The sequence below is a fragment of the Acanthochromis polyacanthus genome, chromosome 9, assembly GCF_021347895.1.
Source record: "Acanthochromis polyacanthus isolate Apoly-LR-REF ecotype Palm Island chromosome 9, KAUST_Apoly_ChrSc, whole genome shotgun sequence".
Classification (NCBI taxonomy): domain Eukaryota; kingdom Metazoa; phylum Chordata; class Actinopteri; family Pomacentridae; genus Acanthochromis; species Acanthochromis polyacanthus.
The window spans coordinates 18,913,721-18,940,817 of NC_067121.1; the positions used below are offsets into that span (position 1 = coordinate 18,913,721).

Below are 27,097 nucleotides of genomic sequence, written 5' to 3' on the forward strand. Positions count from 1 at the left end.
TTCCAAGATTAGTCCATGCTCTTAAAGGGGAACTTCGTTTTTTTATTTTTTTCAACCTGGGGTCTGTCTTCATATGTCTTTTCATACATGTGAGTGATGGAGAAATGAATTTTCGACATAGCTCCAGTATTTAGCCAGGCAGGCAGCTTAGCAGCTCAGCTAGCAGCTCAGCTAGTGAAAAGTATGGGGCAACTTGCCCCCCCCATCAAAGTCCGCCCTAACGTGCTTTTTTTCCCCACACTGACCAGCTTGGATAGTCTCAATGAGTGTCCCACAACATACTAGAGATGAGAAGTGAACGAAAACCGGTGTTTTGGTGCGAGCTATCGCGCGATTTCGGAACAAGATTTGCTTTCTAGCGTCCTGAGATTTGGATACAGACCACAACAAAGAGCGATCGCCAGGTAATGTGGAGGTTTTCGTTCAGTTCTCATCTCTAGTATGTTGTGGGACACTCATTGAGACTATCCGAGCCGGTCAGTGTGGGGGAAAAAAAAGCACGTTAGGGTGGACTTTGACGCAGGGGAGCAAGTTGCCCCATACTTTTCGCTAGCTGAGCTGCTAGCTGAGCTGCTAAGCTGCCTGCCTGGCTAAATACTGGAGCTATGTCGAAAATTCATTTCTCCATCACTCACATGTATGAAATGACATATGAAAACAGACCCCAGGTTGAAAAAAAACTGAAGTTCCCCTTTAATGACGATGATCCAGACCGAAGAGTACAGTATTGCGAGCAGTACTTAGAATGATGAACCGAAAATGCACACTTTTCCCCAAAGATTGCGTGGAGTGATGAGGCCACATTTAAATTAAATGGTTCAATCAACTAGATTTCTTTTTATGGGGATACCTAAAAGACAAAGTCTACGCAATGAGACCTGCAACAGTCACTGAATTGAGAGCAACCATTGAACGTGAATGCACGCAAATACCAAGGGAATTGTTTCATGATGTGTACTATTCCATCGCTTCACGTTGTCGGCAGTGTCTGGACCAGAACGGACATCAGTTTGAGAACAGGCGGTGACAGAACAATAGAATGAGGTTTGTAAATTCTTTTACATGTTAAAAGTTAAACAAATTATAATAAACACCTAGTTTAAAATTATTTAAAGTGTGTATACATTTTTTGGGACACCCTGTGTATCAAATGGACCGATTATAGTAACTTTGAGGTGCTTAAAGTGTTTATCATGGAAATGGTATCCGACTGGGACTTGATGTGAACAATTACAAAATATTAAAGGATCTAAATGTTAGAAAAAAAAAATGAAAAAGGCAGCAAATCATCATATCTCAAGCCAGACACTGCCCGGCAATTTGGCTCGATGACGATCACTTAAGTAATCTTTTTGTCTCTAAATATGAGTGACATTGTTGGCTAAATCAAAGAGATGTCTCCGCATTTCCTCTTGTGCTTCAGTTCAAGTACGGATTCGGCCTGAATGACGAGCAGAAAATGTTCAACACCACTCAATATTTCATTCACGATACAACTTATGATATGAAGTGTGTTAGTAGTAGAGAATGTTTTACTGCTTCAGTAGGTAAACCGTTAATGCAAACTCCCAATATTCAACAATCTAGACTGAATGAAAGAAGAAATGAAACTGTATGATTATATGACAAAAAAAAAAGAGCGCAGTATTTCGACAAAGCTGCTCAGGCGCTGTATCATTTCCAACAGACGAAATCTCAAATTAAAAATTACCTTCCGCTGAACACAGGTGTGCGATACTGATACTATAGGAGCAACAAAAAGTATTTTATTTGATTTTCTACAAGCAAGAAACTGGAACAAAAGAAAGTTGGCATTTCTTTTTCTAAAAGATGGACTACTCAATTAATTGACCGACTCTTTGTAGCTTTAAATGCTGCGTTAGGCTGCAGTGATGCTTAAAGCGAAATCAAAGGATCAGTGTGGGTGTTAAGGGTTCACAATAAATGTATTCTCGATGTATAGGCAGTGCAAAACCTCACACATGCAGACAAACACTCCAACAGCATATATTTCCAAACACACACCTTGTCTGGCGGTGTACTCGTTGTCCTCGATTAGTCGCGCCAGGCCAAAGTCGGCGATCTTACACACCAGGTTATCAGCCACCAGAATGTTGGCAGCTCTCAGGTCCCGGTGGATGTAGTTCATCCTCTCGATGAAGGCCATGCCGTCTGCAATCTGGGATGGGATTGAAGAGGGCAGACAGAAAGGGAGCAGCAGTAAACACAGTGAGGATTGCTTTAGGACGGATTTAAATTAACAGTCTCCGAAAACAAGATGCGAAAATAATTATTGAGAGTAACAGTTATCAACACTTACTACATGTAATTGACACATCACTGATATTACTGCAGACTGAAATCCACAAAGCAGAGTCAAATAAAACTATCTGCAGCTGCATCAATGAGAACAACGGGATGAATCGTAAACACAATTATCCGACATCTTCTCACACCGGCTGTCAACTCCCTCTGAGCCTTCTCCGGGTTTCAGTCTGTGTCAGACTAATTCTCAAACACTTCTCCACTCCGCTGAGTGGAGAGAAGAGGGAGCCCATGAGCGTGGAGAGGCAAATTAAGAGCAGATCACAGTAGGTGACTGAACCGGCGAGTTCAAGTGGCCTCTGGTGAGCAGTGTTTAAGTGCTACAGGCAGTTAAGTGGTGGAGAACGAGGGGAGGCACACACAGCGGTGAGGAGGAAGAGGAAGAGCGGGAGGGGAGATATTAAATAAATATGCCAGCCAGATGGAGAACAAACTGAAACTCTCATTCACAAGGCCTGAATGTTTGACTCATACACACAAACGGCTGGAAACTTGCCCACATGGAGCTTTCTCTGTTGCATTACTGATGCACCATAATCCTCCCTCAGAGTTAAAACAGCAGCTGGGCAGGAAAGAGACAGAGGAAGGAGCTGCGCCTATGTTGGCATTTAGCCATTTTGATCCTACCTGTGAGGCCATGTCCACCAGCTGGGGCAGCTTCAGGTATTTTCCATCTCCCTCCTTAAGAAAGTCCAGTAGACTACCTGTCAGAGGTCAGAAGACTACCGTCAAGCAGAATCAATGCATCCGTCAGTGCAGTATTTAAACACAACACAAAAATAAATGCGACATCAGCTGACATAATAGTTCAGCATCACAAAAGCTAAAATAAAATAACCAAACTGACTCGGAGGCAGCATAGCTGTAACTTTGTTTCCATAGAATTGCTGAGTAAATTCGAAACTTTCGAAATGTATAAGACACACGATACCATTCAAAAATCTGAGGTCACTTCGAAATGCCCTTATTTTTGAAAGAAAAGCAGTTTTTTGAATGAAGATTAATCAGAAATACAGTCCAGACAATGTGGTAAATGACTATTCTAGCTGAAAACAGCTGATTTTTAATGGAATATCTCCGTAGGGGTACAGAGGAACATTTCCAGCAACCATCACTCCTGTGTTCTGTTACATTGTGTTAGCTAATTATGTTGAGAGGCTAGTTGATGATTAGAAAACCCTTGTGCAATTATAGTAGCACATGAATCAAAATGTGAGCTTCATGGAAAACACAAAATTGCCTGGGTGACCCCAAACTTTTGAAAGGGAGTATCGACTGCACCATTGCTGTCAGTTAACGCCAACAAAACAGTTCGGCACATGCAGTGGTGACATTCATTCAGCACACATTCAAGTTCAAAATGTTTGGCATAGATATGTCTACCATTACACACCCCTATTGTTTGCACTGGAAAATCTAACATTGGATAGGTTTGTAAAGCAATGACTGAATTATGTTACAAGTGCTACATAGTGAGACTAAGTTTATATCACAGCAGAGCACTATAGATCGGACCACATTTCTTCATGAAGAGTGAAGGTGAATACACTGGACACACATGGATATGGATAACCCATCAAAACTTGGACAGCTGCCCCTAAAATGAATGACTTCAATCTCGTTAAGTGTCGCTCCATTCACATTATTGTAACAGTGTTGTGCATCTGTGGCACTCTGAAGAATTTCCTTTGGGATTGCTAAAGTTTTATCTCGTCTCATCTTACTCTAATACCAACAGTATATGTAAACACAGAGTAGTCTGCTGTCGCTGCCGTTAGCTAAAACATGCATCCATTTAAAGTATTGATGTCTGTGCATTTTCACCATTTATGTCATCAGTTGTGTCAACTAATTGTTGTAGCTTTAGTTAACTTGAAACTTCCAGTTCGCTTAAAGTCAGAATTGATTTTTAACTGCAGTAGGAGACATCTCGCGTAAACTTTTCAAGAGAAAAGCCTCTGCAAAGGATTTTTCATGGAGAAAAAGAATAAATGTGTTTTGATTTTGTTGTGGAAAACCCAGCAGAGCCTTTTTACTTTACACGCCTTTAGGGAATCTTTGATCTAACACCAGAATACTGATTTACAAATTTTCTCAGAGCTCTCAGACGGTGATTCCTCACCTCACGGCTTCTTTCAGAGCTTTCCCAATGATTCTACATCAGCCAAGTGTGACCTCAGTAATAACTGATGTCATTCTGAATGAGGTTTTGCAAATAATATGTGTGTAATTAGAGTAGTAATGGAATGTTTTCAAAGCTGGATGTATACTCCTGGGCCGATGTTAATAACTAGTACATGACTTTATTCACCACTGCCCAATATACATTAACCTGCAATTTAGCATTGCTACTGATGCACATTAAATACGTGCACCCAAACCTCAAGTGCCAGTGTGTATGCTAGCATATGCTCACAGCACCATGTGCTCAGCATGGCTGCATGGGATTGGAAACAACTGGCTTTGCAATATTTAATATTTTCCGCAGCATATATTGCAATATGAAGACACAGTTTCATAAATTTAATATTGGTATAACTTACTAAGTGTAAAGTGCAGCTTGTGAAGGAAGCTCTGGTATTTTTCCCATCTGAAATAGTTTTCTGCTTTGGAAGGCACTCAGGTCCGGCTTTGTGCTCATCATACAGAGCTTTGTGGTGCTAATTTTAATGGTCAAAGCAATTAGTCACATTGCCTTGTGCGGTGTCAACAATTGCAAGACACTGCCTTTCTGTAGCCAAAATATTCCCGTCCAACTGATGCCGGGTTCCTCTTTCTCACCAAGACGTCTTTTTCAGTGTTTCTCTTCGGTTCCCCGCTTATTGTCATATGAGCTCAATGAATGTACACTACCATTCAAAAGTTTGGATTCACCCATACAACCTCATGTTTTCCGTGACAAATCACACTTTTATTCATGTGCTAACATATTTTCACAAGGGTTTTCTAATCATTAATTAGCCTTTCACCACCATTAGCCAACACAATGTAGCATTAGAACACAGGAGTGATGGTTGCTGGAAATGTTCCTCTGTACCCCTATGGAGATATTCCATTAAAAATCAGCCGTTTCCAGTTGGAATAGTTACTAAACACATTAACAATGTCTGGACTGTATTTCTGATTCATTTAATGTTATCTTTATTGAAAAAATTGCCTTTCTTTCAAAAAATAAGGACATTTTAGTTACATTTTCTAAATGCTGCACTTAAGTGAGTACATGTTTTGACTTATTTACACTGTCCATTTTACTTATCCATTGTTTCACACTGAATAAAAGCACTTGAATTAAAAGTTGGATTTTCCTCTTTTTTTCATTGTGGTCCTATATTATTTGGAAAAAAAAATGAATTTAGTAGAAGCTAAAGATCACATCTTAACCAGGGGTGCCAATAATTATGGAGGGCGCTGTATTTCTTGTCTTCACTCTACCGAAAACAACATACATACCTCAAAACTGAGGTACATAACATCCAGTGGTTATTCTGTAATGTTGTACCCCTGGCAGCGAGTGACTTCTGATTTGGGGATGTGAACAGTCCTTACCTTTGCCCATGAATTCAGTAACAATGTAGATGGGTTCCTCAGACACAACAGCATAGAGAGGCACCAGTTTGTCATGTCTTAGTTTCTTCATGATCTGAGCCTCCTGCAGGAAAGCCTCTGGGGACATGGTGCCTGGCTTCAGGGTCTTGATTGCCACCTTAGTAGTACCATTCCATGTGCCTGAATACAAACAGAATAAAAACAAAAGGATCTATCATGCTTGGAATGCTGACAGGTATTATTAGAGATATAATTCATGTGAGACATTTCCACTTTATTAAGTCACAGCGCTAAAAGGCACATTTAAGACTTTCTGACCCCTTTTAAGTGATTGAAAAGTCATTCCTAAAATAAGCCATCGTGCTGCCGATCTCTGGCAGCGTTCCCACGTCTAAAGAGCAGCTCAAGAGAGAAAGAATGTGCCAGCTTAAATAATCAGCCACTTCCTGGTTGAGAGCCACTTACTCACGCCCTGCTTACATACAATGAGCTGAAGCAGGAGATCTCCTGCTTCCGTCATAAGGCTGACCTTCATGAATGAATCACCTGAAGCAAACTGTAAACACATGCATAAGCTGAAGGACAAAGTAGGACAGTGATAACATCTAATAATAATAAAAATAATGATGGCATGAAGTGGTGGGAGCACGGCATAGATAGGAAATGAGGGCGATAGCACAGCACATCTAAAAAAACTACATAAGCAGACAAGGTTTTCAGTTAGAAGTTGAAGCTGAGCCGTTAAAAAAAAATAAAAATCAAGAACACACAGCGCGGGGCGAGTCAGAGAGGGATTCCTGGGATTGCACAGCGGAGGCTTGCAGGTCGAGGCTTGCTGCAGGCCAGGCTTAATGAAAGGCTGAGTGATGAAAGAAGAGCGTCGTGTTCAGTGAACGGCCCCCATCTCACATGCAGGCCAGAACTGAAGCGTAGGAAGTGACCTGAGATTACTGAGCTGTGTTTGGTTGGAATCAACAGCCATCAGTAATCAGCATTTACATCAGTATGTGGGCCAGTGTGGCAGCAAGGCGGCCACTCTTCTTAGGCCACTCAACTTTATTACCAACAGAAACCATTCTATAAGCAGCTTATAAGCATTCACTGCTTCTTACTAAATGTTTCACAATAAATTTACATGAGTTATAAATATTGTAAAATTGATGTTTTTTCCTGTATATAACCCCTTCAGGCCATGTAAGTACATGTACACAAACTTGCTTAAATTCTTTATTTATTCATGAGAAGTGTTAGTGGTAAAGATCAGCATTATGATGGATTTATGTATACACGTTGGTGACATATGAAGCACCACATGTATGTGAAATGTTGTTGGAGCCTTTGGACTATTCCTAATATATCCTGACAAGGGATGTCCCAGCCAAGTGTTTTTGCCCCTAATCTGACTTCTTATCTGCTGCTATGAAGTCCCAATCTAATACCATTTTTCTAGACAGTACACACAAGCATATCTTGAAGTGTGTTTTCAGCAAACAATGCAAGACATGCATGTCAGAAAATATATTGCTGATTAGCTGTAGTACCTGGCTATGCTACCAGGTGGAGCCACTTACTGTTTACTACTCCTGGACCGAGGAGGTGGTCATAAGGACTATGGGCAGTTCTGGGCATTGGGGGTTTAGTTAGCAGCGGGCCACCATGACAAAGATGTCTGTGATGCTTAATGGCCCCTGGCAACAGCTCACATATACAAGACAAGCCAGGATTGACTAGGACAGTATTCCAGGGATTGATGTACACAACTCCTTGCGATTTTCCTTTACGACATCTGTGTGACAGTATATGTTAACAAGAAAAGCACTCAGTGAGTGCAGTACTCCACCAAGGCTGTTCATTTGCCCATTTAACATTTTCAGAAAAGCAGCACTTGTTTACTAGTTATTGATGATTACAAATCACGGCAACATAGAATGTGTTCATTTAATATAGATGTATTCACAAACAAAAGAACACTGCGCAGAGCACAGGCGTGTGTTATGCGTGTGTACATTATGTACGGATACCGAATTGCGTGACCTAAATATGTAGCAGGTGGCGGAAATTTAATGGGACTCTGAAACACCCCCACAATTTAATCAACTGTTCCTTGTCTCATTTCCAATGGATAAGTCCCGAAAAGTCCGCAGCGGTTGATTCTTAGCAGGATCGCAATCATGTGATCGTCAGCAGGCAGCTGTGTTCATGTCATTTCTGACCTACCCTACAAATTTCATCCAAATCCCTTTTTAGATAATGTTGCTAACAGAATTATAGACAGACAAACCAACGCCAAACATCACATAATTCTGCCTCATTCCTTGTGGGTAAACAAAGGATCAGGTGCTCAGTAATGGCGACACCTGAGTAAAAAAGCTGCTCCGATCTTTGAGATTGGACATTTCTAATCATGGCTAGACAGATCCGAAAGAGAATGAAGCTACAACAGCTGCTTAAGAAAACTCCTATACTACAGTGACAACATCAGAAACATAAAGCTTTCAGAGAAACACATGGCTTTCAGAGCTTTCCAGACAGATTTTACACAATAGTTGATCAATGGGTAACATATTCGTGTGAAATCGTGCGATAGCTCGCGCCAAAACTGGTGTTTTGGCGCGAGCTATCGCGCAATTTCGGAACAAGATTTGCTTTCTAGCGTCCCAAGATTTGGATACAGACCACAACAAATAGCGATCACCAGGTAATGTGAAGGTGTTCGTTCACTTCTCATCTCTAGTATGTTGTGGGACACTCATTGAGACTATCCGAGCCGGTCAGTGTGGGAAAAAAAGCACGTTGGGGCGGACTTTGACGCGGGGGGGGGGGGCAAGTTGCCCCATACTTTTCGCTAGCTGAGCTGCTAGCTGAGCTGCTAAGCTGCCTGCCTGGCTAAATATTGGAGCTATGTCAAAAATTCATTTCTCCATCACTCACATGTATGAAAACAGACCCCAGGTTGAAAAAAACCGAAGCTCCCCTTTAAGCTCTGTTCATACCCGCACAATTTCCTTAGGAGAAACATGCTACTGGTCTCCAGTCAGTCATAGAACAAAAGTGAATGGGACCAACACAGTGTCTTGAGTTGACGCTGTACAAGCAACAGTTTAATATTTTAGAAAAAACTAACTCTTATTTTTACCAAAAGACACCAGATTCCACTCCTATATTTGTGTACTAAAATGCAGCTAGGGAAGCTCCCTGTCTCTACCTGCACCCACCCCCTGTGCTACACAACATCACACTGTAGCATTGGGAGTAATTCAGCAACACATGTTGGAACCGGAAAAAGATTCTGAAGATGGGATATCAGGTAAAGGCCGACCTGCAAGTTGACAGGATTGGTTCTTCAGGTTTGTTTCGTATGAAACCCCAAGAGTCTGAATCTGTGTTTTAGAGACTGTCATCAGCACACTGCTGCATTTCTGTATCTTGATGCATCATCTGGCATATTAAAAAACCATCAAGGTAAAGAAAAAAACGACATTTTCACTGCAGGCATGTCTTTAAAAATCTGCCTACCAATACCTCCAAATCTAATAAATAATTCATACACATAATACTGCGGGTCAAAGATGTATTCAAAAACCACAGACACACATATTGTGAGCATCAGTGCACTACTAGTGGTCTCTTACCCATCCAGACTTCTCCGAAGCAGCCCTGTCCCAGTTTGACCTCCAGTCGAAGGGACTCTCGTGGGATTTCCCAGGCGTCCTTAGCTAGTCCCTGAGTCTGTGGCTTCACTGTGGGACACACAGTTGTCAGCCTGTAGCACAGACCATCCGCATGTTCTGGACGAAATGAACATGAAAAAACACAGAGGGAGAAAAAACAAAAAAAGAGTAATTTTAGAGATAAAACTTGTTAGGGATCAGCCTACTAATTCACACCACTGGCCTGTTCAACATATTCACCCAGCAGTGGTGGAAAGTAGCTCTTTACATATGTTTTCTTTTTCCCTACATTTTTTTCAAGTTTAAAAAGATCCCCTTTATCACAATGCAAGCTCAGAGGTCTTTTCCACACATGTCTGCACAGTCTAAGGCACACCTGTGAGGTGGGATGGATTATCTCAGCAAAGGAGAAGTGCTCACTATCACAGATTTAGACAGATTTGTGAACAATATTTGAGAGAAATGGTGATTTTGTGAATGTGCAAAAAGTTTTAGATCTTTGAGTTCATCTCATAAAAAATGGGAGCAAAAACAAAAGTGTTGCATTTATATTTTTGCTGAGTGTACAAAACGTTATGAACAAACTGCCTTTTTAAACACAGCAGCTTCACAGTTATTATTATTGGCTTTATCATACAGATAAAAGGAGATATTAAACCTACCAGCCACCAAACAGAGCAGTGAGTGAAATAACACGAGTTACATGGAAGTGAGGAGGTTTAGGTCAACAACACAAGCCCAGAAATTAACTGTTAGTCATACAAAAAACTGCCCTCTTGTTTATGGATTCTGCTTGTAGGAGTTAAACAGATTTTTTTTCAGTATACAGATTGTCCTGCTCACTCACTTTCTTGTGACAGACCACAGGGGATTTTTAGCAACAGCTGCCTGTTTATCAACACTGTGCAGACTGTAGCAGGCTTAAGACTGTTCTTCTACTGAACGTTTTTTGGTATTCATGCCTGTTTTGGCTTTAAACTTACATGGTTTGGCTTTTTGGGGACTTTGACATGATTACTGAGCTGTGACCGTGTCAGTGAGAGTCCTACAATCACTCCAGAGAAAACCTCTCTAATACATATTCGGTAGATATCCCAGCAACAGATCTGCAGCTGAATAATACATTTCCCACTGTGAGCATTGAACTCGCTGGCTGAAATATCCCATGAAGCAGGAATAGTGAGCGGATACTGTTTGCAATGTAAAACCCCTTCTAAAAGAATGCAAACCTCCCCTACTGCCCCAGTGTCTATTACAACACATTTGTGCAAAATGACACCATCGTTGTTCATGAAACATGAGCCTGAAGGGAGAAATAATTTGCTCCAAGCTGGAAGATCCACCCAGCAGTAAACACCAATTTGTCTAAATGCTACCTACACGCTTCTGAGAAGAAGATGTGTGGATGGGCTGCATACCTGTGTAGTGTTTCACCAGCTTCTGTAGCGTCTCAAACTGTGCTCGTGTGGTGATGTAATAACCACCGTTATCCAGCTTGCGTATCTTGTAGTGTTTGACGTTGTCACCTTTCACCTCATCCCAGTCCCGAATAGAAAGAGAGTAGGCACCTTTAAAAAAAAAAAAAAAAAAACACAGAAAATACATTACATGTGCTTTTAAGTATAGGAAACTCCCTAGAGCGCTGTTTAACATGACAGCAAACCTACTAAGACTTGTTGGTGTCTCCAGCCACGCTAACAGCACTGACTCACAGCAGCGCTTTAAGCTATGTAACTGTTAGCTGCTGGGTATGATGGGGAAGTCATTAGTCTTGTAAGTATGTCATTAACTGCAGAAGTGGATAATAACAATTATGGCCTGATGACACTAAATGCCCCATTAACATCCTCAGTGGAGCAGGTTTGCCAGACAGCGCCGAATGTCATGGCAAGATATGTTCACTGCAGGGATGTCCTGATGAAGACATTATCAAACTTACTGGTAGTCTGTCTGCCTGTCTGTCACATTACTCAAACGTGGACAAACAGATTTGGATGAAATTTTCAGGGAAGGTCAGAAATGACACAAGGACAAAGTGGTTCCATTTTGGCAGTGATGCGGCTTATAGTTTGGATCTACAGATTTGTTGAATAGCGTCACTGTAGCTATGACAACAAGTGAACACTACGTCAGCTGATTGTTGATGATCACATGATTGCGATCCCACTAAAAATGCACCGCTGCGAACTTATCAGGACATCCATCCGAAATGATACAAGGAACAACTGGTTAAATTGTGGGTGTAAGTCCCAACACTTCCCATCGCCCACTACATACTTAGTTGTCGTGATTCGGCATCCGTACATAACGTACACATGCATAACACACGCCTGTGCTCAGTGCAAGGCCATTGTATTTGTGGGTACATCTCCATTAAATGGCCACATTCTATGCTGCCATGATTTCTGATCACAATTAACTATTAAACAAATGCTGTATTTATAAAAAAAAATAATAATAATAATTTGCATTTCTGACAATGCCATATGGGAGAATGAACAGCCTTGGCGGAGTACTGCGCTCTATGAGGGCTTTTCCTGTTTAGGCATGCTGTCACACAGGTGTCTATGTGAGACTACAATTTGTAGTAGAATGCTTGGGATGCAAATTATGAATAGTTTTCTAAATCCATTTTCAGCACCCTCTACAAACTGAGCCAGTGGACATTTATTCGGGACTGAAATTGCTAATTGACTCCACAAGAACATGATTTGGGTCAGAAAGGCAGCTCTCTCACATATGCCACTGGTATAGGCCAAGGCTGTCCTAGTTGATTTCGGTTTGTCTTAAACCCATGAGCTCTGGCTGGAGGATATTAAGCATCACAGAAGTCTTTGTCATGGTTGACTGTTGCTAGCTAAACCCTCTCAATGCTCTCTGCTTGCAACCAGGTACAACAGTTAATCTTTAATACAGATTCTGAGATGCATAGAGAATATAGATTTTTGGCAACTCTTGAAACTTGTGGAGCCACTGCACACTCTCTGCACATTACATTTTACTGAACCTCATGGTGGCGTGAGAACAAAAGTCAGGAGACAGTTTAAGTCAGTAGGATTCATCATTCAATAAGCAAAATGTTATAGCAATCCATCCAGTAATTACTGAGATAATGGAGGACTAACCAAACAACTGAAATTGCTATTCAAGTGCTAGTGTCTAAAAACAACCATAACCTTTAGACAAAAAAAAAAAAAAAAATTGTAGGTCAACATTCCTCTCACATACATAAACATTAGCACCATTTTTTTGGCATCATTTTTAAAACTTATGTCCTCAAAGAAAAGATCTCACCTTTGGTTGTCTCACTCTCTCGTGCCAAGAAGGTGCCACGCTGGTTTCCCTGAACCAATAAAAGACGCTCAGCATCTTTGCGGCCCATTTTACCGAAGTACCATCTGCCGAAAGACAGAAAATCAAACAGTCAGTCACTGGAGAAGCCCTCAATGTGATATACTGCAAGTGAAGTAGGGCTTTCTTATCATGTGGTGATGTGATATTTAAATGTCAGACAACTGGAAGCATTTCATAATATGGGGAAGATAAACATCTGGAAATGTCAGTATATTTGATGTTAGTTGACATTTAACACGAGGCCTTTTCTATGGTCCTTATGTGTTTATGTTTGAAGTCAGACAGAAGCAACTACATATGGTTATGAATGTAATTTAAGCCAAAATTAAATATAGCCCATTCCACTATCATTCTATCTTATTATTAACTTAGCTCCAGGCAGTATGTCTTTGGCTTGTTCCATTACATATGAAAGTTCCATAAACCATGATTAAGTAAAGCATAAGCTCCCAGCTGTAAACAAACTCCTCTGCTTTGAAAAAAACCCATGCCGTCTATTTCAAGAAACACCAACAGGTTCAGACACGCTCGAAACAACATCAACTGTCTCCCCTCACAGGCTTATTTTTTGGTAGACTAATTTGAGAAAGAGCCAGAAATCCTGCAAACTGTCAGTAACATTATGCACTTTTTGAGACTAAAGGCAAAGTTAACTGGCTGGTTTATCCGGTGTTTGTACTTCGGATGCGTAGCTTAAACATCCAGCATGAGTAAAAATGGCTGTCAGCCAAAGCGAAACCAGGCCAAAACTGTGTAAATGCAGCACAGTCCCTCCACGTTTCTGTCACACTGGATGAACAGCAATGAGAACGCCGCCGACTACAATACAGGGCTCCATTGTTTAGACTCTCTGCCCCGTGTACATGAGGCTTACTCACAATGTGTGTCCGCCCAGCAGTATCACTTTGTCTTACTCAGAGTACAACTAACTGAGCAGTGTGACAAAACAGGAAAATAATGAAGAGGAGAAAATAACTGTGACAGAAGAGACAAAAGGTTGGAGGATGACGAGGACAGACACTATGTCCGGAAAGTCAATGAGTTGAATTCTCACTCTTCAGCCTGTATGGAGTCGGCCGGAGCCACGTAGTTACTGGGGATGTAACCTTTCTGGCCGGTGTTGATGGAGTGGGCCTCCCACCAGTCGCCTTCCCTGAAGAGAGAAGCAAATTAGAAATCAGAAGCATATAATGCAGACACAAAAGGATGACTGAAAAATCCACCCACAGTAAAATGTAGACTGCCGGGATGAAAGGTCATAAAGATAAAGAACAAAAAAAACGAGGCTGTATAAGGCGTCATCCAAGCACGTCTGAAATGTAAGTCATCATACTGTGGGTGGAGTTTAGCTATGTCATCCTTTATGCAAGAGAAACTAGCAATATCACAAGGCAAAATGTTAACAATCAAAGGTAAGCACTTTCACATTTTATCTGATATAAGAAACAGCATGATACAAGAACAGTAAATGTCTCAAAGAGAAAATCCCTTTTCATTATGTTTTGTACATTTTATAAATTTGGTGGCCAAAAAACAAAAGGTGTGGAAGACGCTTGTCAAACCCATTCCACAGGTCCTCCTGTATTAGATCATTGTCAGCTTTACAAGCTAGCAACAATTTCATATGCACTACTGTTCAGAAGTTTAGGGCCAACCAGACAAATTCACACTTTTATTTACGTGCTAACATAATTGCACAAGGGTTTTCTAACCATCAATTAGCCTTTCAACATGATTAGCTAACACAATGTAGCATTAGAACACAGCAGTGACGGTTGCTGGATGTGTAGATATTCCATTAAAAATCAGCCGTTTCCAGCTAAAATAATCATTTAGCGCTTTAACAATTTCTGGACAAATTCTGAACCACTGGTTCAAATCTTAAGCCGATTGTGTGTATTTTACCAAGAAAAAATTCTTAATCTGACTGCATCTGGTAACTTTAGTGGGCAAATAATGCTTAAAAAAAACAATATTCTCTTCCGAAACATTATATTTAATAAATTATTTAGTTACTTTACAATGGATTTGTGAACATATTTTAAAAAAAACACACTACCTAATGCTTGTGCACACCTGACCGAGCAGAAAAATAAAATTACTGACATTAAAAAAAAAAAAGTTGATTCCACAGTTTCAAATGCTCAAAAACACAAAGTAAGCACAAAAATACAGAGAGGAGGAACTGAGAGGATGAGAATCTGGTGGCATTTTATAAACCATTGGTAAATCTGTCATCCTCACCTCTACTCTGAAAGCAGATGGCATTTTTATCACTGGAAATACTATTTGAACGGCCAGATGGGATGTTGCATGTGATGAATGAGGAGAACAGAATGTGTGGAACTCTGCCTGTTTTCACATCTTTAGATATGAAAGAAAAGGTGAGGTTGTGGCAGCAGGTAGTAAAGAACGAAGAGAAACATCAACCGAATGTCATTTCCTGCAACAGGGTGATGATAAACGTGTAGTTTCAAACCCACTGCTAAGTTTTAAAGGTATGATAGACTGAAAAAAAATAATAATAAAGAAACTGTCAAAATTCCACAATCTATCAGAAACTGTAAAAAGAAAAAAAAAAGACTATTAGAATTTCCACTCCAATAGTCTTGAACTACTTAACATGCTGTTCCTCCGGGAATTAAGCCAAACAAATAAACAAACCGGTAGAACTAACCAGATTCAGAATAAAACAATCAACTCCTCGGTCTGTTAAGCTATTAGTGACTCAGGTGCAGTCGTGTCATAAGACTTACGAGACTTTTCAGCTGAACTGCAGTCTGTGTTAAATATGGAAACAAACTGAAATGTAAGTAAAACATCCTTAGAATGTAGAATCATCACTGTTGTCCACTATTGGTAACACCTAAAAAAAAAGTTGTACATGTTCATTCAATGTTTTATCAATTTTTGCTAAATCTAACAGAAATTTAAACTTTTATTTTTCCTTGTTTATTTATGGCAATAAAACTTTGTCACACTGCACAGAAGACATATTTTGCAATATCGCCATAGAGGTGCACAACTTTATATAAGCCTCTCTTTATTACTGAGCCACCGCTTTGCCACTAAAGCACCCTTCCACACTCACCACTGTGATCTCTATAAATTGGTGAGGTGGAACTTCCTTCATATGCGGTGGCTGGTGGCTTCACCACTGGTTTCACTTTGTTCATAAGTCAGTTCTGGACTAGACACCTCCCTACCTGTCTTCTCCTATTCACCTCGTCCATGATTCACATTGCACTAGGTCGAGTGGCCACATCAAGCTCATCATCCCCAATACTTCTACTATTTTTGGCGGTAACTCCTTTCGCTTTGCAGCAGCTAACACCCTACGAAACCCCCTCAAACTTGCAACTCTGACTCCACTCACCACCTTCAAGCTTAAACTCCAACAGACTGTAGCTGACTGTTACTCCTGCTGATCACTTCTCACTTTACTTATACGCATATGTGTGTGCGCGTGTTTCATACATTTTTTTCACTCACATGTATATGCTCCCATGCTTCTTTCTTGTTGACCTGTCTACTTTAGTTCTATGTTATTTGTGTATTTGTTCCTGCTGGTGTCTCTTGGCCTGGTCAGGTTTGCAAGTGAGAAGTGGTTCTCAAACATTTTTACCTGATGTAATAAAGGTCATCAAATAAATGAAAATATTGATGTAAAAAGTAAGTGAGTACAAGCGAGTAAAGAAAACATGTAGAAACCACTTAGGGTTTGAAGCATGAACTCTTAGTGAGACATACATGTGTTGTATTTCGTGGATTCTTTGAGTTTTACTAAATGAGGTGCATGTTTTACACTGTAACCCACATCTGATTCTCTAAAGCATTAAACTGTGGCAGCATGAAAGCGATGGCAACCGAACAGATGGTCCATTAGAGGAATCCATTAACCCAGACAGATCTCAGCCTTAATATCAGACCTGAATACAATGAGGGATTAAAAGCACACACGTGCACACACACACACAACTGTGATCCTGCACACGCGTCCTCGCAGCAGTTGGCCGCTGTAAACAGCAAATGTACTCACGTGTTGTTGATAATCTGAAAGCGATCCCCTTTTTTGAATGACAGATCGTCTGATGTCCTCGCTTCATAGTCGTACAGCGCTACAAAAAATGTTACGCCACCTAGAAGCAAGAGGAACTGAGCATTAGGCGTGCATCTACAAAAAGGACCTCAGAAAGCTAGCTGATTCCTATCATGAAGTTGTTTCTTTTATCTGGAAAAGCAGAAAACAGCACCTACTGTATTCAACCTTCAAACAAAGACAACAAAATATGTAACTTGAATACATTTCTTTTTATGTATTTTTTTTACTTTATTCAAGGACTCTCTGAATCTTATCTTAGTTAAAAGATAAACAATGTCACAATATCACAGAACTATCTCAGTAATAATATCCCAAGTCTTGTGTCTCAGACACATTTCTAAAAATACAACCAGCCTCATCTTTAACCCTGTAAAAAACAAACAGAAAAAAATGAGTAAAAACTAACACATTTACAGTCAAGTCAGACATTATTCACACCCCTAGCAAATTTTGACTTACTACATTACTTATAAATGGTAATAAAAGCTGAGAAATATATTTTTTCCCCATAATGATGCCTCTTGTACATAATCTTATTATCTTGTAGGAAACACTTGTGTCATTTCCAATCCAAAAAAAAAAAAAAAACTTGTTGGTTGAATAAAAGTAACTTGAAGTCAAAACTAGGGTTAAGAATAATTTCAGGCTCGACTGTATATGCATATGAAGAGTTCATTTGCAAAAACAGATAACTCCGTTTTGATAAATTTTCAGAAAACTTTATTTTTTATTGTTTACTTGAGATAATATCAATCAAACTGAAGTTGAGTGGATTTGACTCAGTAGAAAAATACATGACAAAACAGAGAAAAAAATAAATTATTAGTGTTATTATGATCTCAAGTAAACAATAAAAAAAAATTCTGAAAATGTATAAAATGGAGTTATCTGTTTTTGCAAATGAATTCTTCAAATATACATTACCAGTCACAAGTTTGAGCACACTTTCTCATTCAGTGCTTTTTATTTATATGCATTATTTTCCATATGGTAGATTAACATTGAAGACTAAAACTTTTTTTTTTTACAACATAATTCCACATGTATTCTTTTATAGTTTTGATGTCTTCAGTGTTAATCTGAAATGGAAAAAATAATTAAATGTAAATCATTGAATGAGAGGTTGTGTCCAAACTTTTGACTGGTAGTGTATGTACATAAAATCAGCAAAACCCAAATATAGTAAAAAAAGAGGAAAAAATGTCTACAAATGTATTTTAAAAAAATAAACTGATGTTGTATTTTTTGCAGCAGTGGGTTTTTACAGGGGACTCATCAGGGAAACCCTCCACAGATCCCAAACCCAGTGCTACCACATCAGATCAAACTGATGTAATTTCATCTTTCAGACATACTGGAAACAAGTGATAGAGAGCAGAGAGGCAACAGGACTCGGATTTGTTTATCTTGTGAGGGAAATGACAGAGTAGGACTAGATGTACAGCAGCCCCTCAGGCCACATTTCTTTCCTCAGAGAGCTAGTCGGAGGCTGAGAGCATCCACGATGATCCTCATGTCACCGAAAGTCATTTACATTACCAACACTTCTTTAATCATGAAATCATTCCAAGTTAAATTATTGTCGGAAATAAAGAATTTTCAATATGCACGACCAAAGCCGCTGAATTCAGTCGTGTAATTAGTTGGAGTTTTTTTGCCTCAGGAAAGCCTATGCCTGCTGCACCGTTTTCCCATAATATGGATCTATTTTGAGTTTCTGTTCATGCTTGATGTTTTGACCGGCTTGTTTCAAATGTCCAATTTGCATAACATCTGCTGCTCATTACGTCCCCTGCACAACAAATGTTCAGCCGAGTTTATTCTAAAGCTGTACACCGGGAGAGCAAAGGTTAGCACATGGCAGAGGAAAACGTTTCCGAAATATTAGGTTACATTTGGGTTTGCGTAGTAAAGTACATTTATAGCTTTCATTTTGGGTTTCACTGGGTGTTCTGTGCTCCTCTTGCATTATATTTTACCGTGGGTCATTTTTACTCCAACACAAAGTCCTGTACCTTTATGAAAACGGCACACAAGGAAAGTTAGTCCAAAAATTGTAGAATGGCATAAATCATAAAAAGACAGTCGATCATTTATTTTTCAGAACTTAAAAAAGTGGACTCAACATGTGTAATGTGTTTTCAAGTGATACCAATGTTGGGATATGGATACTCAACATACTACTTACTACTAATATACACACATGGACAAAATTGTTGGTACCCCTCAGTTAAAGAAGGAAAAACCCACAATTCTCACTGAAATCACTTGAAACTCACAAAAGTAACAATAAATAAAAATTTATTGAAAATTAAATAATCAAAATCAGCCATCACTTTTGAATTGTTGATTAACATAATTATTTAAAAAAACAAACTAATGAAATAGGGCTGGACAAAAATGATGGTACCCATAACTTAATATTTTGTTGCACAACCTTTTGAGGCAATCACTGCAATTAAACGATTTCTGTATTTGTCAATGAGCGTTCTGCAGCTGTCAACAGGTATTTTGGCCCACTCCTCATGAGCAAACAGCTCCAGTTGTCTCAGGTTTGATGGGTGTCTTCTCCAAATGGCATGTTTCAGCTCCTTCCACATATGTTCAATGGGATTCAGATCTGGGCTCATAGAAGGCCACTTTAGAATAGTCCAACGCTTTTCTCTCAGCCATTCTTGGGTGTTTTTGGCTGTGTGTTTTGGATCGTTGTCCTGTTGGAAGACCCATGACCTGCGACTGAGACCAAGCTTTCTGACACTAGGCAGCACATTTCTCTCCAGAATGCCTTGATAGTCTTCAGATTTCATCGTACCTTGCACACTTTCAAGACACCCTGTGCCAGATGCAGCAAAGCAGCCCCAAAACATTACTGAGCCTCCTCCATGTTTCACCGTAGGGACAGTGTTCTTTTCTTCGTATACTTGGTTTTTGAGTCTATGAACATAGAGTTGATGTGCCTTACCAAAAAGCTTCAGTTTGGTCTCATCTGTCCAAAGGACATTCTCCCAGAAGCTTTGTGGCTTGTCAACATGCATTTTTGCAAATTCCAGTCTGGCTTTTTTATGAGTTTTTTTCAGCAGTGGTGTCCTCTTTGGTCGTCTCCCATGAAGTCCACTTTGGCTCAAACAACCACGAATGGTGCGATCTGACACTGATGTACCTTGGCCTTGGAGTTCACCTTTAATTTCTTTGGAGGTTGCTCTGGGCTCTTTGGATACAATTCCAACGATCCGTCTCTTCAATTTGTCATCAATTTTCCTCTTGCGGCCACGTCCAGGGAGGTTGGCTACTGGCCCCTTGAACTTCTGAATAATATGTTGTCACAGGAACTTCAAGCTGTTTAGAGATGGTCTTATAGCCTTTACCTTTAAGATGTTTGTCTATAATTTTTTTTCGGATGTCCTGGGACAATTCTCTCCTTCGCTTTCTGTTGTCCATGTTCAGTGTGGTACACACCTTTTCACCAAACAGCAGGGTGACTACTTGTCTCCCTTTAAATAGGCAGACTGACTGATTATGAGTTTGGAAACACCTGTGATGTCAATTAAATGACACACCTGAGTTAATCATGTCACTCTGGTCAAATAGTTTTCAATCTTTTATAGAGGTACCATCATTTTTGTCCAGGCCTGTTTCATTAGTTTGTTTTTTTAAATAATTATGTTAATCAACAATTCAAAAGTAATGGCTGTTTTTGATTATTTAATTTTCAATAAATTTTTATTTATTGTTACTTTTGTGAGTTTCAAGTGATTTCAGTGAGAATTGTGGGTTTTTCCTTCTTTAACTGAGGGGTACCAACAATTTTGTCCACGTGTGTAAATACTAAAATTGTATTCCTTACATTTTTTTTGCTCTGTGTAAACACATCTTACAGCCCAGCCTTAAAGTCCTTGAATTTTTGCTGAGTGACTGTTAGTCACAGCTGAGTCACTAACGGCTTCACGGTCTTTTCATGAAGAGGAGAATTTTTGGTTTTTCTGCATAATCTGCCTTGTCCACATGGCTTATTTTTTTGGCAAATGTTTAATTGAGACATGTAGAACAAAGTGATTTTGATAAAATATCCTGGCTTCAAGCTTTGATTGGTTCATTTTCCGAAGTACAAGGATTATTTATTAAACTGAACTGCTCCTTTTTAGAAAACAGAGTCCCAGTTTCATGCTGGAATAAACAATTTCTGTCACTACGAGGCTTTAAACACAAACACAGAAACCGTCACATTTGTATAATACAGTATGAAACCCTTCAAATGTAATTAACTTCGACATTCAGCTGAAACAGATCGAAAACTAAATATCTACCTGTGTCGTCTGTTATTCACACAGCTTTAAACTCTGCAGTGTGAAATCAGAGATACAGTGTTAAGGCATTTATTGTATCAATTGATAACACATTATTCAGTCTAAAATGCCAATCTGAAGTTTTCAGGGAACAAGGTGACCCTCAAAGTAATTTCCAAGTTGGATTATTACTTTAAAACTAAAAGACGAACCTCAGAAACAGAGCAAATTATCACCTCTGATCAAGTAAAATTAGATCAAGGTTGGTAATTTGCTTGATAAATCAGTTAAACTAGTGTCCAATTAGAAGTCTCTCTAAAAATGTCTTCATCGAATTTGGAACAGACAGTGTTGTTACTACTAAAAAGAAAAAACAAGGAAGAATCATCTGATTTTCAGATTTGTCCGATTATCATTTTGGTGATTTCTTTAAACATAATATGACTTTAAATCCCTCCTGTGAGTTTCGGCTTTCAGTGGGTCACAGCCATAAACTGACCTGTGACGACACTGGGGAAGGGACTGCTCACAGCCACGGAGGTGAAGGAGGCTCCGCCAAAAGGCGTCATGGCTGAAGACGCCCCACCAAAGGGCGTGAGGGATGCAGCATGACTGTTGTAGCTGTTGTTGTGTGTCTTCATAGCAGGTGAATGACCCATCAGGGTGGGGTCGGGTCCGTAGTGGCCGTGGTGGGCACTGATAGGGGTGGTATTTGAGTTGTCGGGCCGGTACTTCTGCACCGGGCCCTTATCCTCTTTACTCCTGACGCAACCCATCGTCAAGCCTGCAGGGAAGAGGAGGAGAAAGCTTTGAGGATCAAATTACAGGATGAGGTTGCATTTGCACTGATTGAGCTGATGTAGTCTCTACTGTCAGAGTGGGGAAACAATGAGAAGCTCAGGGTGAAAGCAACAGACATGTGACACTGACTTATCGATGGACAGACAAACTGGCTTTGACTTTGCACTGAAAACAGTTCAAATGACAACATTCCTCATCATGAAGCAGAATGTCAATGTCCATTTATCCATTCTCTATACACCGCTTAATCCTCATTAGGGTCATGGGGGGCTGGAGTCTTTCTGACTTGGGGTGAAGGCTGGGGACACCCTGGACAGGTCACCAGTCTGTCACAGGGCTACATATACATACAAACAATAACAATCACATTCACACCTACGAACAATTTAGAGTAACCAATTAGCCCCAACATGTTTTTAGACTGTGGGAGGAAGCCGGAGTATCCAGAGAAAACCCACATATGCACAGGTAGAACATGCAAACTCCATGCAGAAGGATCCCATGAACCTTCTAGCTGCAAGGCGAAAGTCTGAATGTCAACGTCATAAACAGAGAGAAACAAATATACTGTTCAGACTAGCCTGAAGCCCTTTGGAGAATTGTAGCGTAACTATACCATCCAAAGACTGCAAGCTAACCAGTGACCTCAGATGACTTCACACATCCCAACAAAAGTCTGTCAAGCTCGAAACTGCTGCAGCCTACATCTAACTCTCCCCAGCGATCACACACTAACACAGATTTGAAAAGGGAAAAAAGCCCTTTGACGTTGGAAGCTGGTGCTCTTTCTGAGCTTACTGTTACATGAAACCCTGCATGTGAGTATAAGTGTGTGCACTTCCTGCACTTTGAGGACTGAGAGTAAATGACTTCACATAAAGAGACAAGCAAAAGTCAGTTTTAGTCCATGTTTTAAGGTTTAATTCATAGGATCCACATGGTGCAGTTTGTCATCAGGCCAAATCCACAGATGTCTGTGTGACGCCCAAAATTTAAGACTGCGCCGTCTGTCCACACAAGCGTGCTGCCTTCAAATGCACCGCAGGAGAAAACTGGACATTTATTTCATGCACCATATATATGTCGTGATAATGTGGAACATGTCTGCATATGCCTTCAACTGAATATAGGGCGTATAAATGCATGCTAGTTTGCCATCCAAGAGCAGTTTGCCTCATGAACATCCAGTATTGGACTAATGCATTCAGCTTGAGTGTATGAGTTTGTGTGTTGTCATGAGCTGACCGCTTCCTCTACAGAGCATGCTCCGTTTACTCGTTTTCTCTCACCTTTGGCCTCTTTGTGAAATTATCTCTGCGCGCTCTGTTCATGTGTGTACCCAGCAAATAAAACAAGCTGCCACTGCACAGCTGACGAACACTCCACTCCACGACTACTCCTCTTTCAGTGACTCATAGCCTGGCATTTGTAAAATGTTAGTTTCAAGTGTGTGTCAATGACAGGTCACAGTGGTATTTGTAATAGAATAACAGAGGTGTGTGCAGCAGAGGAAATCTATAATGCTCCGGTGACCTACACTGTCAATGCTTAAAATTAAATCAACTAAAATAAAAAGTGTAGAAAAGGGACATTAGCTACAGCTTCAAATTAACTACAAATTTATCCAAATAGATTTTCTTGCCAGGGTTACTCTTAATTTTACACTACCATTCACAGGTTTGGGGTCACCCAGACGATTTCATGTTTTCCATGACAACTCACATTTTTATTAATGTACTAACATAACTGCACACAGGTTTTCTAATCATCAATTAGCCTTTCAACACCATTAGCTAACACAATGTAGCATTAGAACACAGGAGTGATGGTTGCTGGAAATGTTCCTCTGTACCCCGATGGAGATATTCCATTAAAAATGCGGCATTTCCAGCTAGAATAGTCATTTAGCACATTAACAATGTCTAGACTGTATTTCTGATTCATTTGATGTTATCTCCATTGGGGGAAAAAAATTGCTTTTCTTTCAAAAATAAGGACATTTGTAGGTGACTCCAAATTTTTTGAACAGCAGTGTGTAAAAAAAAAAAAAAAAGACAATATTTAAACAAAGTTAAGCACAGTCTAATAAATTGTGATATTGTGGATATTGGTCTTATTCGTAACTCATTAAATTATTTTCAAGTATTTCTGCATCTTTTGTCCTCACCATCATGCTTTATTTTGTCTCATGTGTGAACTTCCTGATCAGTATGAGAGCTGGAGCTGAAGGGATTATTGTTCATTTACCAATTACTCAGTTGTCAAGTATTTACACCACCAGTCCAAGGTTTGGACACACCTTCTCATTCAATGTTTTTTTTATTTAATTGTATTATTTTCTACATTGTAGATAAACAAGAGAGTCTGTCTTTCTGTCTGTAGGTCAGGAATGTCACAAGTACACAGTGATTTTGGCAGTCATGCGGCCATACGTATACTAGTACCGTTTTGATATCTTCAGGATTAATCTACAATGTAAAAAAAATACTAAATAAAAGAAATGAATGAGATTGTGTGCAAACTTTTGACTGGTAGTGTAGATAATGTATTCACCATTTTTCTTTTTTTTTTTCCAAATCAAAAGTTCCAGAAAATTGCTGTTTCCAGCTTCTCAGATATGAAGATTTTCAGTTTTTCTCTGCTGTAATGAATATCTAGAGTGTTGAACTATATGATATGCTTTAAAGTTTAATTAGGAGATTCCAAATGTTTTAACAGTGACATGTACATGACTTCACAAATAACTACCACCATCAGGGCCAGAAAATCCTTTCGGTCTAATGACACAGTTCACTCTTTACTGTATATTTTTAGACATCTTAAACACATGATGCTACATCCTACTAAGGAAAACTCCTTTACTCTGCAGTCTGACTATTTTTCAGTGTCCTCAAAACATAGACATTTCCCAAATTCGAGCCAAAATCTTTCACAGAACTTAATTTTGTGTGTCAGATAATAACTCTGGAGAAAGTCACAGATGATGTAGCAACACACTTTATGAATTTTGCCTGAAATGACACCAACTGATTCAGTGGTTATGTTTCTGTTTCAACATGTTTCATTCCTCTTTTTTATGTTGTATTGTGATGCCGCATCTTTGTTATGAAGATGGTTTCAGATTCCAACCAACATTTCATCTGTTACTGTGCCTCAAGTGGAATAAAGTCATTTATACTTCAGCCCTGGCAGCGACGTGTGCAGGCGCTGAGATCCACTGAGATAACAAGTGGAGACTGAAAATCTTGCTGCTACAAGTTTCTGGTGGAGTCTTTTTGAAAATGACTGTAACATTGGGGAACTTAACAAAACACTGAGTAGTCATCCAGTGGAAACAGAAAATCAACCAAGTGAGGATACAAAACTGCTCACCAGGATTGCTGTTCGCTGTGAATGAGTGAACACGGTGGTTTTACATTGTTCTATGCTTGCTGGCAGTCAGCATCAGAAAGTAAAGATGGCAGAAACAGTGACGTTGAGGTATGTAAAAGAACAACATGATGATTAACATCAAGAAAAGCAGTACTCCGCCACGGCTGCTCATTCCCCCATATGGCATAGTAAATAAACACGCTCCGCTTAAAACATCCCCCGCCTTATATATAGTGCCTCTAAGTGCAAGAAATAATAATATATACTGGACAATAGACCTACAAAATGATACATCTTCACTACAATAAAAGAAACAGTCAGGTCAAGGTCATGCACCCCAAAAGGCACATCTACATTACCAACAGGCTGTGCGCGCAATATGAATGAAATCCCTCAAGTAGTTTGTGAGATATGATCCGGAAACCAAAAAATATTTGAAGTGCCTCAGTATGACCTTGAAAATCAGGTCAAGGTCATACACCCCAAAAGGCACATCTATACTATATAGAGATGGCCTGGGTGCAATATGAATGAAATCCCTCAAGTAGTTTCTGAGATATGCTCCAGAAACAAAATGTGGACGTACGTACGTACAGACGGATGGACGGACATACGGACGGATGTGCCCACGCCAATATCCCCCTTCGTGCCTACGGCCGGCGGGGGATAAAAAATTAAGCATTTTTTTGCAATGCAACATTTTTTTATTAGTTATTGATGATCAGAAATCACAGCAACATAGAATGTGGCCATTTGATATAGATCTACCCACAAACAAGCCCAGCTGTGTGTTATGCATGTGTACGTTATGTACAGACACTGAATCATGTGACTGATCATGTGATGTAGGGAGTGGTGGGAAACGAAGGCACTCAGAAACCCCCCCACAATTTCATCATTGTTCCTTGCATCATTTCTAATGGATAAGTCCTGAAAAGTCTGCAGCGGTTCACTTGTAGTAGGATTGCAAACATGCGATTTTCAGCAGACAGCTGACGTAGCGTTCGCTTGTTATCATAGTTGCAGTGATGCAATGCTACAATCTCACGGAAATCTTTAAGAAATTCGTGGATCCAGACTATAAGCCGCATCACTGCCAAAATGTAATTAATTGTTTCTTGCATCATTTCTGACCTTCCCTGAAAATTTCATCCAAATCCGTTATTCCATTTTTGAGTAATGTTGTGAACAGACAGATGGACAGACAGACAAACCAACATGATCGTCACATAACTCCACCGCGTTCACTTAGCAAAGTAATAAATCAAAAGGTCAGTATTCACTATGACAGGAGTCTTGTTGACCCATAAGCCAACGAGACAACCAGGGAAAGTCATTAGCATCAAACACCTCAAATTTAAGGTCAAAAACATAACATGCCCAGTTCGTTCTATCAAACTGACATCAAAATGAACCACCTTGTGTCCAAAAAAAACGCAAAAATTGATTTAGTCTTTCCACATCAAGTATGTCCTTGACTGGTGAATGGATACAACTAATAAGGTCAGCCATCAATACATGGATCCATTTATATGAGATGGATGGTGTACTGACTTTCAAACAATGAACAAACAGTATTATTAGACAGCAGGGTGAATGATGAAAAGACGGAGATTACCATAAATTACACAAAAAAGCAGGGA

At 39.7% G+C, this 27,097-nt stretch overlaps 1 protein-coding gene across 1 annotated transcript in view; it reads right to left on the reverse strand.

Annotated features, from left to right (window-relative positions):
* yes1 (YES proto-oncogene 1, Src family tyrosine kinase) overlaps nucleotides 1-27,097 on the reverse strand; it is a 43,105-nt gene that overhangs the window by 6,012 nt on the left and 9,996 nt on the right. The window contains exons 2-10 of the mRNA XM_022195303.2: nucleotides 21,781-22,065; nucleotides 16,936-17,035; nucleotides 13,951-14,049; nucleotides 12,837-12,940; nucleotides 10,961-11,110; nucleotides 9,504-9,659; nucleotides 5,872-6,051; nucleotides 2,953-3,029; nucleotides 2,026-2,179 (exon numbers count right to left, since the gene is read on the reverse strand). Of these exons, the coding sequence (XP_022050995.1) occupies nucleotides 2,026-2,179; nucleotides 2,953-3,029; nucleotides 5,872-6,051; nucleotides 9,504-9,659; nucleotides 10,961-11,110; nucleotides 12,837-12,940; nucleotides 13,951-14,049; nucleotides 16,936-17,035; nucleotides 21,781-22,057 (1,297 nt within the window). The 5' untranslated portion in view covers nucleotides 22,058-22,065. The remainder of the gene's footprint in view (nucleotides 1-2,025; nucleotides 2,180-2,952; nucleotides 3,030-5,871; nucleotides 6,052-9,503; nucleotides 9,660-10,960; nucleotides 11,111-12,836; nucleotides 12,941-13,950; nucleotides 14,050-16,935; nucleotides 17,036-21,780; nucleotides 22,066-27,097) is intronic.